General features: G+C 44.1%; 1 protein-coding gene across 3 annotated transcripts in view; it reads left to right on the top strand.

Annotated features, from left to right (window-relative positions):
- DLG2 (discs large MAGUK scaffold protein 2) overlaps positions 1-13,435 on the top strand; it is a 1,610,676-nt gene that overhangs the window by 26,421 nt on the left and 1,570,820 nt on the right. For all 3 annotated transcript variants that reach the window (XM_075337519.1, XM_075337521.1, XM_075337520.1), the window contains exon 2: positions 8,583-8,714. In XM_075337519.1, the coding sequence (XP_075193634.1) occupies positions 8,583-8,714 (132 nt within the window). The remainder of the gene's footprint in view (positions 1-8,582; positions 8,715-13,435) is intronic.

The following is a 13,435-nucleotide window of genomic DNA, read 5'->3' as shown; positions in this document are numbered from 1 at the left end:
TTTCTGACTTCGCTCCTCTTTTTCCAGGGAGGGGCCTCTTTTGGCTCAGTTGCTCGTTTTTTCAGAGCTGCCGCCCATTCTCCAATAGGTTGTTGCAATGGACAGGGTCTGTCTTTCTGCTGCGCCCACTGGGTGCGGGCACTATTCAACATTGATCGGTGTTGTGAAAATCATCAGAGATGGTGCTGTTCCCAGGAGTGTTTCTGGGCTCCCTTTGGTGTCTAGTGCTGGTAGTGAGTGATTCTGCATCTGTTGCTCAGACAGGTGTTGGAGATGATTACTGTTTCAGGAAGCCTATGTAGTCCAGACAAGGATATATAGAAAGGCAGTCTCTGTCTAACCTTTGCCGGTGATAATTGTTTCTGCTCCATGTCTTGAATTTGTCCTTCAGCCTTTAGGCTTTTGCCTTTCTCTGTAGGTTTTGTTTTGCCTTCTTTCAGTGCCTTTTTGCATATTCCTGGAATGATTTCCACAGCGGTTTTTCTTTCCTTTGCATTAGTTTTGTTTTCATGTCATCTTGAGTTTGCAGCTATGACTGATAAGTATTTTGCTCTCTTAGGGCCGCTTTACACGCTGCGATATCGTTACCGATATCGCTAGCGTGTGTACCCACCCCCATCGTTTGGCGCACAAAATCGCGTGGACCCGTCACACTACTTACCTGCCTAGTGACGTCACTGTGACCGGCGAACTGCCTCATTTCTAAGGGGGCGGTTCGTTCGGCGTCACAGCGACGTCACTAAGTGGCTGCCCAATCAAAGCGGAGGGGCAGAGATGAGCGGGACGTAACATCCCGCCCACCTCCTTCCTTCCTCATTGCCGGCGGCCGCAGGTAAGGTAAGGTTCCTCGTTCCTGCAGTGTCACACATAGCGATGTGTGCTGCCGCAGAATTGACAAACTACATCGTCCAAGTACCAGCAACGATAATTGGGAATAGGGGGTGATGTCACCGATGAGCGATTTTGAACGTTTTTGCGACGATTCAAAATTGCTCATAGGTGTCACACACAACGACATTGCTAAAGCAGCCGGATGTGCGTTACAAAATCCGTGACCCCAACGAGATCGCTTTAGCGATATCATAGCGTGTAAAGCCACCTTTTAGTCTGGGCTTGATTAGAGGCTGAATTTTCACTGAAGGGCGTTTCTGCTTAATCTATGTCTTTTTCTAAGAACATGTGCACACGTCTGCGTTCAGCGTGACAAATATTCCGCAGCATTTTGTCACTGCATGTGCTTTTCAAAACGCAGCCAAAAAGTTACGGTTTGGAATTATTTTGAATGCGGAATGGATGCAGAATTCATGCGTTCTGGATGCTTGCTCTGCCATAGACAGAGTGGGAAAAGCAATCAAAGAACGCACAAAAGAAGTGACATGTTGTTTTTTAGAACGCAGCGATTCGGCCACAAATTTCAGCATGCAAATCGCTGCGTTCTAAAACGCAACGTGCACATGGAATTTCCACAGGTTGCATAGACTTTGCTGGGGATGCAGAACGCATGCGTTTACTCTGCAGTGCTAGATGCAGCGTAAATGCATGCAATACGCAGACGTGCGCACATGGCCTTAATCAGTGTTTGAGAATATTCCCTTTTGTTTATTGTAAGTGAATAATTGATCTTCCTGCACTATTTTTAGAGGACTACTCACAGCAAAAAAGGGAGTTTTTACTCCCTGTTTGATCAGGAGTTTTGTATTTTTGTATCTTATGTGTTTTGTAGTTAAGATATTTTCTATTATATTTGCATTTTCTATTTAAATGTGTTTGCACAAGAGTTCCTGATATAGTGGGAAGAAAGATCGTGTGATCTTTTAAGGGAATTTTTGATTATCAGGTGTTGGTGTTGTTCAGGGTTTTTACTGGCAATCTATCCTATACTTTAGCTAGCAGGGCCTCACTTTGCTTAATTCTATATCTACCATCTGTGTGTTGTTTTTTCTTACATCACTGTCATTATATGTTGGGGGCTTTGACTTTCCTTTGGGGCTGCTCTGAGGCAAAGCAGGATTCCTCATTTTATCTTTGAGGTTAGTTAGTTCTACGGTGGTGATGAGGTGTCTAGGTTTGTTAGGAATGCTCCACCGCTACTTCTAGCTGTGTTTGTGTAGTCAGTGGATTGCAGCTAGCTAAGTTTCCAACTACTCTTGTGCATTATCTTCTACCATTTTTTATGTTTTTTTTCAAGATCTTTTGTGGTCTCCTGACCATAACAGATAGGCATCTTCAGGCACAGTTTTTCTTCCTGAAGGCATAGCCATAGAAGAGCTGCACATTCCTTGGCACTCTTTCACTTTGTTGCCGCATGTGATGGGTGGGGTCTTCTGTCGGACGTGCGCCATCATCTGCCATCTTAGTACCTATGGCCGGCACCGCCTTTGACTGTAGAGCGGTCACAGTTTTCACTGTGGATTGAGCCTTCCCCACTTCATGCTGCTGACTACGCCATTTTTTAAGGTGCTAGAAGGCGGTAGTCGTGGGTGAGGCCATATTGTTGCACCCTGTCCCCCCACATTAAAAATGGATCTTTGGTGGTGTGGGTTGATGTGAGTGCGGTGCATTACACTCACAGGTTTCTTCTATATGCTGCCATCTTCCAAGTTTCGGCACTTGGGGTCGCCCACACATGAATCATGGGACACCCAAAGCTCTTCTTCAAAACGTACTTCGCATTACACATTGTATCACCATTCTGTACCTCAGGGATTTTACCAGTTTGTACAGGAGTGTGGAAATAAATGGGAGAAAACCCTCACAAACATGTTTTTTCTTTTTATGTATTTTCATGCATTGTAAAGGTCTCTGCCTGTGATGTTAAGGTACATTGGGACAGTAGCTTCATGTCCGATCACAAATTTTTAATTCGTCATTCTTCTCCCAACACATAGTCCTCTTGCAGCAAGTTTTCCTCAAGGAATCTCTCACCTGCTTAAGTTTTCATATGAAAGAACATAAAGATTCAAACTGTGTCAAAGATAGTTGTTACAAGACAGTAATTCTCTTTTGCCTACCTTCAGCTCTTTAGTTCCCATGCTATTTTTGGACATGAAATATCCTAAAAAAGCTGCATCCCTCTACTTCAGTTGCTTCCGTTAACTTCAGTTGCATCCCCCTACTTCAGCATTAACTCCTAGTTCAGCTCCATGCCGTTACTTCAGATACATCCCTCTACTTCAACTGCATCCCCTCCAGTTGCATCCTCTTCTGCTGCATCCTCTTCTGCGGCATCCTCTTTAGCTGCATCCTCTTCTGCTGCATCCTCTTCTGCTGCATTCCTTCCTTCAGCACATCCTCTTCTGCTGCATTCCTTCTTTAAGCTGCGTCCCATCAGCTGCATCCTCTTCTGCTGCATCCCTCCTTAAACTCCATCGTCTTCTTCTGCTGCATCCCCTGCTTCAGCTGCATCCCCTTACTTAAGCTGCATAATCTTCTTGTGCTGCATTCCCTCCTTCAACTGCATCCTTTTCTGCTGCATCCCCTTCTTCAGCTGCATCCTTTTCTACTACATCCTCCCCTTCAGCTGCATCTCCCTACTTCAGCTGCATTCCCCTACTCCAGCTGCATCTCCCTACTTCAGATGCATCCCCCTACTCCAGCTACATCTCCCTACCTCAGCTGCATCCCCCTAATTTAGCTGCATCCCCCTACTTCAGCTGCATCCCCCTACTTCAGCTGCATCTCCCTACCTCAGCTGTATCCCCCTACTTCAGCTGCATCCCCCTACTTCAGCTGCATCCCCCTACTTCAGCTGCATACCCCTACTTCAGCTGCATACCCCTACTTCAGCTGCATCCCCCTACTTCAGCTGCATCCTCCTCTACTCTAGCTGCATCCCTCTTCAGCTGCATCCCCCTACTTCAGCTGCATCCTCCTCTACTTTAGCTGCATCCCTCTTCAGTTGCATCCCCCTACTTCAGCTGCATCCTCCCCTACTTTAGCTGCATCCCTCTTCAGTTGCAGCCCCCCTACTTCAGCTGTATCCCTCTATTTCAGCTGAATCCCTCTTCAGCTGCATCCCTCTTCTTTACCTGCAGCCCTCTTCTTTACTTGCATCCCTCTTCTTTACCTGCATCCCTCTTTTTTACCTGCATCCCTCTTTTTTACCTGCATCCCTCTTTTTTACCTGCATTCCCTACTTCAACTGCATCCCTCTTCTTCAGCTGCATCCCTCTTCTTCAGCTGCATCCCTCTTCTTCAGCTGCATCCCTCTTCTTCAGCTGCATCCCTCTTCTTCAGATGCATCCCTCTTCTTCAGATGCATTCCCTACTTCAGCTTCATCCCTCTTCAGCTGCATCCCTCTTCAGCTGCATAGCCCTTCTTCAGCTGCATCCCTCTTCTTCAGCTGCATCCCTCTTCTTCAGCTGCATTCCCTACTTCAGCTGCATCTCTCTTCTTCAGCTGCATTCCCTACTTCAGCTGCATTCCCTACTTCAGCTGCATTCCTCTTCTTCAGCTGCATTGCCTACTTTAGCTGCATCCCTCTTCTTCAACTGCATCCCTCTTCTTCAGCTGCATCCCTCTTCATCAGCTGCATCCCTCTTCATCAGCTGCATCCCTCTTCATCAGCTGCATCCCTCTTCATCAGCTGCATCCCTCTTCATCAGCTGCATCCCTCTTCATCAGCTGCATCCCTCTTCAGCTGCATCCCTCTTCTTCAGCTGCATCCCTCTTCTTCAGCTGCATCCCTCTTCATCAGCTGCATCCCTCTTCATCAGCTGCATCCCTCTTCTTCAGCTGCATTCCTCTTCTTCAGCTGCATCCCTCTTCAGCTGCATCCCTCTTCTTCAGCTACATCCCTCTTCTTCAGCTGCATCCCTCTTCTTCAGCTGCATCCCTCTTCAGCTGCATCCCTCTTCTTCAGCTGCATCCCTCTTCTTCAGCTGCATTTCCTACTTTAGCTGCATCCCTCTTCTTCAGCTGCATCCCTCTTCATCAGCTGCATCCCTCTTCTTCAGCTGCATCCCTTTTCTTCAGCTACATCCCTCTTCTTCAGCTGCATCCCTCTTCTTCAGCTACATCCCTCTTCTTCAGCTACATCCCTCTTCTTTAGCTGCATCCCTCTTCTTCAGCTGCATTCCCTACTTTAGCTGCATCCCTCTTCTTCAGCTGCATCCCTCTTCTTCAGCTGCATCCCTCTTCTTCAGCTGCATTCCCTACTTCAGCTGCATCCCTCTTCTTCAGCTGTATTCCCTACTTCAGCTGCATCCCTCTTCTTCAGCTGCATCCCCCTCCTCAGCTGCATCCCCCTCCTCCCATTTTCATAACCTTCTATTTCGAAAATCGGTCTTAAATTTTCCATCTAGCCCATATTTGTGGCTAATTTCATAGATCTCATAGATGTGATGAAAAAATACTATATAGATTTGGTGCAGAAATCTAGACACTTAGATTTCTGTTGCTGCCCAGTAGGATATACTACTATAGTGCATGCAGATTAGCCCCATTCACAAGAGCTATTCCGTGTGTGACATTTGGCTAGTTTTTCCACTTGAAATCCATCTCATGGAGGTTCCACATTTTTTCCCCTCTATGAAGGTTTATCAGATTTCTCATTAAAGTCATTTGAATGCATTGCAAAATCCACGTGAAATACAGATGTATGTATGCATGTATCTATCTATCTCTCCAATTATCCCCATACAGTATATACACAATTATCCGTATACTGATGGGACTTATTTGCCATCCATCGTTGTAGATAATCTGGCTAATTGAATCTGCATTTAGGCTGTAAATCCTTGCTCTGGGTTTGGTCCGTAATCTCTTTGTTCATTACATAACTAGTCATCTGGAACATGAATCTAAAATGATGTGAATCGTTGAAGTAGAAAAAGCCAACGATGGCAATGAAAAGGAGAGCGCAGGATTAATGTAGCATGGAGATCTTTGTGTCTGCTGCATCTGAACATTAGAGCACTGGATGCTGGCTCTGATGTATTCACTTCAGAAAAAAATATCAGCAAACAGATTATCCTGTGCTGCCTGAACCAGACGGGAGGATTGTAGGGGGGAATTACAGAACCAGGCAGTGATTTTTTTCTATCTATCTATCTATCTATCTATCTATCTATCTCATATTTATTACCTATCTATCTTGTTATGAATTTTTCTGATATTTTCTGATATGTATTTTACATCTTGATTCAAGTTGCAGCTTTTTCTTTTGTGGGAGTGTCTCTCCCAGTAATATAGGCTGGATGTGAGCTCTGTGTGTCTCTCCCAGTAATATAGGCTGGATGTGAGCTCTGTGTGTCTCTCCCAGTAATATAGGCTGGATGTGAGCTCTGTGTGTCTCTCCCAGTAATATAGGCTGGATGTGAGCTCTGGTGTCTCTCCCAGTAATATAGGCTGGATGTGAGCTCTGTGTGTCTCTCCCAGTAATATAGGCTGGATGTGAGCTCTGTGTGTATCTCCCAGTAATATAGGCTGGATGTGAGCTCTGTGTGTATCTCCCAGTAATATAGGCTGGATGTGAGCTCTGTGTGTCTCCCAGTAATATTGGCTGGATGTGAGCTCTGTGTGTCTCTCCCAGTAATATAGGCTGGATGTGAGGTCTGTGTGTCTCTCCCAGTAATGTAAGCTGGATGTGACCTCTGTGTGACTCTCCAGTAATATAGGCTAGATGTGAGCTCTGTGTGTCTCTCAGTAATATAGGCTGGATGTGAGCTCTGTGTGTCTCTCCCAGTAATATAGGCTGGATGTGAGCTCTGTGTGTCTCTCCCAGTAATATAGGCTGGATGTGAGGTCTGTGTGTCTCTCCCAGTGATATAGGCTGGATGTGAGGTCTGTGTATCTCTCCCAGTAATATAGGCTGGATGTGAGGTCTGTGTATCTCTCCCAGTAATATAGGCTGGATGTGAGGTCTGTGTGTCTCTCCCAGTAATATAGGCTGGATGTGAGCTCTGTGTGTCTCTCCCAGTGATATAGGCTGGATGTGAGGTCTGTGTGTCTCTCCCAGTAATATAGGCTGGATGTGAGCCCTGTGTATCTCTCCCAGTAATATAGGCTGGATGTGAGCTCTGTGTGTCTCTCCCAGTAATATAGGCTGGATGTGAGCTCTGTGTGTCTCTCCCAGTAATGTAAGCTGGATGTGACCTCTGTGTGACTCTCCAGTAATATAGGCTAGATGTGAGCTCTGTGTGTCTCCCAGTAATATAGGCAGGATGTGAGCTCTGTGTGTATCTCCCAGTAATATAGGCTGGATGTGAGCTCTGTGTGTCTCTCCCAGTAATATAAGCTGGATGTGATGTCTGTGTGTCTCTCCCAGTAATGTAAGCTGGATGTGACCTCTGTGTGACTCTCCAGTAATATAGGCTGGATGTGAGCTCTGTGTGTGTCTCCCAGTAATATAGGCTGGATGTGAGGTCTGTGTGTCTCTCCCAGTAATATAGGCTGGATGTGACCTCTGTGTGACTCTCCAGTAATATAGGCTGGATGTGAGCTCTGTGTATCTCTCCCAGTAATATAGGCTGGATGTGAGCTCTGTGTATCTCTCCCAGTAATATAGGCAGGATGTGAGGCCTGTGTGTCTCTCCCAGTAATATAGGCTGGATGTGAGCTCCGTGTGTCTCCCAGTAATATAGGCTGGATGTGAGGTCTGTGTGTCTCCCAGTAATATAGGCTAGATGTGGGCTCTGTGTGTTTCCCAGTGATATAGGCTGGATGTGAGGTCTGTGTATCTCTCCCAGTAATATAGGCTGGATGTGAGGTCTGTGTATCTCTCCCAGTAATATAGGCTGGATGTGAGGTCTGTGTGTCTCTCCCAGTAATATAGGCTGGATGTGAGGTCTGTGTGTCTCTCCCAGTAATGTAGGCTGGATGTGAGGTCTGTGTGTCTCTCCCAGTAATGTAGGCTGGATGTGAGGTCTGTGTATCTCTCCCAGTAATATAGGCTGGATGTGAGGTCTGTGTATCTCTCCCAGTAATATAGGCTGGATGTGAGGTCTGTGTATCTCTCCCAGTAATATAGGCTGGATGTGAGGTCTGTGTGTCTCTTCCTGTAATATAGGCTGGATGTGAGGTCTGTGTGTCTCTCCAGTGATATAGGCTGGATGTGAGCTCTGTGTGTCTCCCAGTAATATAGGCTGGATGTGAGCTCTGTGTGTCTCTCCCAGTAATATAGGCTGGATGTGAGGTCTGTGTATCTCTCCCAGTAATATAGGCTGGATGTGAGCTCTGTGTGTCTCCCAGTAATATAGGCTGGATGTGAGCATTGTGTGTCTCTCCCAGTAATATAGGCTGGATGTGAGGTCTGTGTGTCTCTCTCAGTAATATAGGCTGGATGTGAGGTCTGTGTGTATCTCCCAGTAATATAGGCTGGATGTGAGGTCTGTGTATCTCTCCCAGTAATATAGGCTGGATGTGAGGTCTGTGTATCTCTCCCAGTGATATAGGCTGGATGTCATCTGCCTCCAGAGCTTATTAAAAAATGAAAGTGGGCATTATCAATGTGAGTCATGTAAATCAGGAGAGCAAACGGTCAGTCATTACATGTCTCACACTAATTGGAAGTAGTTAAAGGGGGAAAGTTTAACGTTTGTATTCTCAGAACTTATTCAGCTCTCCTATTCTTTCCTTACAGATACAGAGCGAGCGCTGTCACTTCTGGAGGGGTACTGCGGCAGGTTGCAGAAGCCAGAGGAGAGGCAGCTCCGAGAGGCCATCCAGAAGGTCATCTGCATGTTCAGAAGTAACCTGTTCCAAGCACTAATAGGTAAGTGGCCATATAGTGTTTACTCACAAGGAAGTTATCAATACTCAAAAAAAGCTTATTCATAGTGGTCTTTAGAGCGTCACTAAATATATATCCCTACAAACACTTCAAAAGACCATTTCATAGTACAAAATATTCCATCTTTATTAACATGATTAAAAAACATGTACACAAGGACACAAGGACATGATAAAAAATATATAAACAAAAAGGTGTAGAGAGAGGAATCTATCAAAAAGGCAGAATTTTTAACAATTTCATTTGTGTTACCATCAATATGTTGGAACCATCATCTATCATCCCCTACATGCTGGGGTGAGTTTATGCAAACATATAAAGGGTCCACATACAATTATCCTTGCATATAATCTCTAGATAATAGTAATGAAACCTTTAACTGAAAAAAGCAAGAGAGATGACCCTCATATGGTGAATGAAAAAATCTGCATGCAGTTATAATTGAAAATGCTTTGGTTTATAAGCAAAATGCATTTGTCCCATTAGATATAGGTCTGTCATTTATATTTTGCACAAGGGCCCCATATAATGGACAACAATAATGAAGTATATTGCAAAAGGTTTCAGATCTCACACTGAAGGAGGTCTGATAGCCTTTCACAAGTCATTACAAAAGTCCAATTGGACTAAACATGCAGAAAGATGGTATAGTTACCTAATGGATAGAGCCTCCCTCACACCACTCCAACGATCGTTTCACGTATCTTCGTCAGGGAGTGATGTGAGGGAATGCTGGGCAACCTTAAATAACCCCCAAACAGCTGATCGCTATCAAGAATAAGCACTATGTTTACCGGACGCTGCTGGTGCGGACGCAAACACTCCCCCCCGGGCGGCCACGAGGCACGGGTACGTCACCAGACGCGACCGAGTATCCTTAATTGCCGTGAAGTGATCAAGATTGGCAGTTGGGCTAAAACCCAAACCCAAGGAGAGGACAGATTCTTGTGCAACTGTCAAGACAATGTTAGATAAATTAATTACCTTCAAGGTACTCGTTGATTTTGGGTCTGATTCAAAGCCAGATGGTTTATATTTCTTCGCCTTATTGCGTGTATAGTATCCACCTCCGGCCGTTGAGGTCTCTCCCCGAGAGTTATCAGTGGAAATAGTCGAGATATCGCTCATGGACGATGAGAATGATGTCGTTCTCGTGGGGTTTGGTCTTGATCTCCATCTATAGACTTTGTTAGTCTGGTAGTCCCGGGTGTCCCGCTGAAATTTATTCGTTTTCAAGGTCTGTATATCTTTCTCCCACTTTTGAAAGGCATTATTCAATTCAGAGTCAAATTTTTGCATTTGTTCGGGAGAGAGTGCCTGTCTCACTTTGTCTTGTGATATTTTAATTTGCCCCTCCAATTTTTCAAGATGTTTTTTATCAGCCTCGATCAATATTGATAGGAAGGATGATGAGCATGTATTACACGCTTCCTCCCATCTTTTTGCCAATTGTTCCTCTTCCAAAGAGAATGATGGCATGACCTGTACTCGCAGACCACGTGGAACAAGTTTTCGTTGGTCATAATGTTCCAAGGAAGCCTTGTTCCACCATGTCTTAGTCCTTCTGTACAATAATTCCTTCAATGCGTCTTTCTCATCTGTGACATCCTCTGAAGTATTGTCCACAACATCACCACCCACATCTCCAAATATGGTTGACAATTTATTTAACCATGTGGCTGATACCCTACCCTACACTTTTTTGTACAACCTCCACATTATAGTGGACATATCTAACACGATTTTCATTAAATGCGTGGATATATACTTTCTAATTACTAGGCCATACTTGGAGAGTGGTGACACCTTTGTGTCACCCCTCTCCGTATTGTCGCTTTAGTAGGGTCTTTTATGACCATAAAGTTCAAACTGCTAACTGTGATATTCTCTGAGTGTGTTTGTCCGCAACGCCATCATTTTAGATATGTGTTTTAATTATTCTAATCGAGGGAAAAATATGGACACCTTATATGCAGCAAATAAATAGATAATGGATGTAAGGAATATGGGATATTGCTGATTATTGCTTTACTTAAATACCCCTTGTTCGTTATAAATATATAGATATATGAATGGTACACCATGAAAATTAATGCAATTTCTATGAATTTAAGATCGAATACTAGAATTGTGCCCTTTGGAATCTATGAATAGAATATATGGGGCTTTTCGTTATTTATTTTTTGTCCTATATACTTATTATCCATGTGGAGAAAACCGATTTCTGGTATACAACAAAATGGAGCTGTTTCCCCCTGTGCACAGCATCATAAGCACTGACGCTGCGATGCGCATGCGCACTCCCATCCCTGCGGCCTCGTGGCGTGGTTGCGTCATCACATGCGACCTCGGTCGCGTCTGGTGACGTACCCGTGCCTCGTGGCCGCCCGGGGGGGAGTGTTTGCGTCCGCACCAGCAGCGTCCGGTAAACATAGTGCTTATTCTTGATAGCGATCAGCTGTTTGGGGGTTATTTAAGGTTGCCCAGCATTCCCTCACATCACTCCCTGACGAAGATACGTGAAACGATCGTTGGAGTGGTGTGAGGGAGGCTCTATCCATTAGGTAACTATACCATCTTTCTGCATGTTTAGTCCAATTGGACTTTTGTAATGACTTGTGAAAGGCTATCAGACCTCCTTCAGTGTGAGATCTGAAACCTTTTGCAATATACTTCATTATTGTTGTCCATTATATGGGGCCCTTGTGCAAAATATAAATGACAGACCTATATCTAATGGGACAAATGCATTTTGCTTATAAACCAAAGCATTTTCAATTATAACTGCATGCAGATTTTTTCATTCACCATATGAGGGTCATCTCTCTTGCTTTTTTCAGTTAAAGGTTTCATTACTATTATCTAGAGATTATATGCAAGGATAATTGTATGTGGACCCTTTATATGTTTGCATAAACTCACCCCAGCATGTAGGGGATGATAGATGATGGTTCCAACATATTGATGGTAACACAAATGAAATTGTTAAAAATTCTGCCTTTTTGATAGATTCCTCTCTCTACACCTTTTTGTTTATATATTTTTTATCATGTCCTTGTGTCCTTGTGTACATGTTTTTTAATCATGTTAATAAAGATGGAATATTTTGTACTATGAAATGGTCTTTTGAAGTGTTTGTAGGGATATATAAGTGGCCATATAGGGCTGATAAATTAGGCTGGTGATGCCCATAATGAGCCATAAGTGCGGCATAAAGAGGGCATCATGGCACTTATGAGGACATAGATGGTATCCTTGGCATATTATTAAAGTGCCATATTTGATGACCTGTTTCGAGGATGGTATATAGGGTGGCCGTCATGGGGATATCTTAATATAATGCCATATTTGGTGCAATATTACTTTGGTGGGAAGAAAGCAGTCATGATTTTTTTTTTTCAACCTGCACCATCCCTGTAAATGTATTTTCTGTAGCTCGTGCCGCCTGTTTTAGCCATTGTATGCAAAAAACGAGCAGAAGAAAAACCGAATGTGCGATGTGAGAGCCTAAAATATCCCTGTGCACCTGGGGGCAGTGCGTATCTGTGCCACCCTGCCCGAGTTATGTGTGAGTGCTGAAACCTTGTGATCCACAATCGCCTTACAACTCAGGTGATGATGCCGACCTCCGATTCTGACCCAATTTCAGGGACGTTCTCTATTATCTTCTTCTTGGGTTCTGATTTCTTCTCTTTCGTTGCTTTTCTTGAAGTTACTTTATGCTTATTATTGCATTTTATTTAACTATCGGTAACGTCTGTGCATATTCAGCATTCCTGATAATCCACGATTGCGCCAGGTCCGTAGTATCGTCTCTCTTATGGTTGTGTTGGGAATTGTAATCCTGCTGCAGATTGCTATAAAAAGTTGTGGAACAACCCCTTTAAATTAAAAGGAACAACCCCTTTAAGCTGGGGTTGACCATGAGTGCACAATCCCTTTTAAGTAGCATTTTGTTTTAGCATTCCAAATCATGGAATTTGTAGGTTTCCCTTTAGAATAGCAGGATTTGTAATGTGAAAACCACAATGAAATCTTCAACAACTCTCATAATACACATTGTGTTCCAATCTAATATATAAAGCTGAATGTGTGTGTATGTGTGTGTGTGTGTGTGTGTCTGTCTGTCTGTCTGTCTGTCTGTCTGTCTGTCTGTCTGTCTGTCTGTCTGTCTGGCATTGGCATCCGCACCGTCGCAGCTACAGCCACAAAATTTTGCACACTCACACGTCTGGACCCCGAGAGCGTCATAGGCTATGTTTTGAGGCGAAATTTTAACCCCGCACGTTCCAATTTACCAATCAATTTTGCCCCTATCTACATAATGGGGAAAAAGTGAAACGAAAAGTGTATCCGCACCGTCGCATTTACAATCATGAAATTTTGCACAGACACCTCATGTGACCCAGGGAACGTCGTAGACTATGTTTTGACAGGATAATTTAACCCCGCGCTTTCCAGTTACTCTACAAAAAACATGCCTCTATTAAAGTAAATGGAGCCTGGAGCTACAGGTCATTAATAGGAGCTGTGAGTGGTTGCTATAGGAACAAAAGACATTCATAGTATAAGAAGCTTATATGTGAGGTAATAAGATGTCGGTGGGGAGACGGATAGAGAGAGACAAACAGAGACAGAGAGACAGAGAGAGAGACAGGGAAAGAGACAGACCTGGAAAGCGACAGACCTGGAAAGAGACAAAC

The sequence above is a fragment of the Anomaloglossus baeobatrachus genome, chromosome 2, assembly GCF_048569485.1.
Source record: "Anomaloglossus baeobatrachus isolate aAnoBae1 chromosome 2, aAnoBae1.hap1, whole genome shotgun sequence".
Lineage (NCBI taxonomy): Eukaryota > Metazoa > Chordata > Amphibia > Anura > Aromobatidae > Anomaloglossus > Anomaloglossus baeobatrachus.
Note: the sequence above shows the minus strand (reverse complement) of the source record. Positions and strands in the feature narration are given on the sequence as shown.